Source organism: Coenobita brevimanus, chromosome 23, assembly GCF_032717465.1.
Source record: "Coenobita brevimanus isolate Jiangsu-jjx chromosome 23, ASM3271746v2, whole genome shotgun sequence".
Lineage (NCBI taxonomy): Eukaryota > Metazoa > Arthropoda > Malacostraca > Decapoda > Coenobitidae > Coenobita > Coenobita brevimanus.
This window is the reverse complement of record NC_136976.1, coordinates 2,672,501-2,675,000: the sequence shown is the minus strand read 5'-3', so window position 1 is coordinate 2,675,000 and position 2,500 is coordinate 2,672,501. Positions and strand designations below refer to the sequence as shown.

Sequence of the window (2,500 nt, the reverse complement as noted above, 5' to 3'; positions counted from 1 at the left end):
AGAATTTTGTTATTTGGGAGACATGTGATGTGCTGGCGTAAGGAATGGTTGGAAGAAATTTAGGGAGCTGTTGCCTCTCCTGACATTGAGAGGGCTCTCCCTCTGTGCTAAGGGATCTTTGTATGCAGCATGTGTTCGAAGTGTAATGCTGTATGGTAGTAGACCTGGTCATTAAAGGAAGATGATATTCGCAGGTTCAAACGTACAGAAAGGACAGTGATTAGGTGGATATGCAGTGCGTCATTGATTGTGATGCCTGGGGGGGGGGCTAGGTTTACTATTGAAGAGTTGAGAGGTAGGATGGGACTGCAGTGGATTGGTGTTGTGATGAGGAGAGGTAGATTGACATGGTCTGGGCATGTGCAGTTGATGGGCGATGATGATTGGGTGCAGAAAGTGACAAGTGTTAATGTTAGGGGTAGGGTGACGAAAGGTAGACCGAAAAAGACCTGGGACAAGGTCATTGAGTGTGACCTCAGGGATAAGGGACTAAGCTGCCGGAGATCGAGCAGCATGGAGACCTGCCATTAGGGGACAAAGGCCGATGCATGCAAACATACTGGAGCCTTCAAAACGAAACGAAACGAAACGAAGCCAAGCCAGAAGTGAGAAAATAAAGCTAGCTCACTTCATTAATTACCACTCAATTCAGGACTATCAATAACCCTTCATTAAGTCCTACAGTATCTAATTAACCTAATGACCTATTAAATACACTTACCTGGTTGGATGAGGGAGAGATGTAGAGAGAGGATGTGGTGATGATGATGATGGTGGTGGTGGTGGTGGTGGTGGTGGTGGTGGTGGTGATGATGATGATGGTGGTGGTGGTGATGATGATGATGATGGTGGTGGTGGTGATGATGATGATGATGGTGGTGGTGGTGGTGGTGGTGTTATTTTCCTATGCAAAGAAGAAGGAACCAAGGGCCAGAAACCTGCATATTGTTCCCTTCAAGAAAAAACAAAACCAAGACAACAGAGAGCCAAATTCAAGATCCGTTCATTTCGAGATGCCTGGACACACTGCGTTTGAAAGACTGGAGATCATAGGCAGTAGGAAATGCAGACAGAGGAAGACAGTTCCAGGGTTGACCTGTTACATAAATGAAGGACTGGGAGTAACGGTAAACTTCCGCATGAGAGAGCTGGAGAGAAGAGGGACGAGAGTTTGCTTCTAGACTGATGATGCGTGCCAACCGTAGTCATGGAGGGATGCAAGCAGACAGTTCAGAGGAGCAGTGACCACTGAAGTAGCGATAGAAGAGATAAAGATGCAACAGTGCGGTGATGAGACAGTGGTTGAAGGGAACCAGTAAGAGGAGGAGAGTTTATGAGACGAAAAGCCTTTGACTCCACCTTTTTGAGAAGAGCTGTATGAGGGGAGCCTCCCCACACATGAGAGTTGTACCCTACACAGGGGCGAACAAAACCCGTGTATAAAGTCAATAACTGTGCAGGGGTAAAGAAGGCATGGGGTCGGCTTAGCACACCTAATTTCTTGGAAGCAGATTTTACAAGAGAGGTAGTATGATCCTTCCAAGATAATAGTGGTAGTTGTGGTGGTAGTTATGTATGTACGAATATGTATGTATGTATGTACAGTATATATATACATGAAAGAAACAAACAGATAAGTAAGTCGGTTTACGCATGTTTATCTTCGTTTATCAATCTTTCATAATGTCTTTAATCCTCTCTCCCTCTCTCTCTCTCTCTCTCTCTCTCTCTCTCTCTCTCTCTCTCTCTCTAACTCACATGCAGATTTCCTTGCAGCGGTACAATGCTCCCTGCTTTAATAAAAACATTGATGTCAGTAAGGAGAGTGGGAAGTTCCATGTCCATTCCATCTTCTGCATCCACCAAGGCGCCTTTATAATAGTTGTACCTGGAAATAGAAAATGGGATTATTATTATTATTATTGTCATTATTATTATTATTATTATTATTATTATTATTATTATTACTATTATTATTATTATCACAACAACAACAACTACTACTACTACTACTACTACTACTACTACTACTACTACTACCTTTAATATTATTATTGCCATTGTTACTAGTACCACTGATGTTTATGCTTATGATAAAATTGATCGGGTGTTTATTATTATTATTATTATTATTATTATTTAAAAATTGCGATATTTCAAAGGTTATTTGGCCTACAGCCTTCAAACTTGGACAACTTAGTCGGACAGGTACCCGCGTCTTTTAGCCAAATATGGTGGCAACCTGTCAGCCGGATCTCAGGATATTAGGCTGTCCGGAACACAGACAGGTCAGTCAGTCACGCTATCTCAAGAACCACTTAAGTTAGCAAGCTGAAATATTACCACAATACAGCCTTAGGGCAGACGCAGTGCGCAGAGGAGTATGGTTCCAGTCGGTTGATTATCCTCTGAGATCGCGTGAGTCAAAAATTGGGACTTTTCCGGATATTCCGAATAGTACCAAATTTTCCACGAGGGGTTAAAGCTACAGCCACGACAC

The 2,500-nt window shown here is 42.8% G+C and overlaps 1 protein-coding gene across 1 annotated transcript in view; it reads right to left on the bottom strand.

Moving 5' to 3' along the window:
- The window catches only part of LOC145392937 (lysosomal alpha-glucosidase-like), a 79,710-nt gene that overhangs the window by 35,436 nt on the left and 41,774 nt on the right, over positions 1-2,500 (bottom strand). Inside the window, exon 12 of the mRNA XM_080267225.1 lies at positions 1,759-1,888. Within this exon, the coding sequence (XP_080123351.1) occupies positions 1,759-1,888 (130 nt within the window). The remainder of the gene's footprint in view (positions 1-1,758; positions 1,889-2,500) is intronic.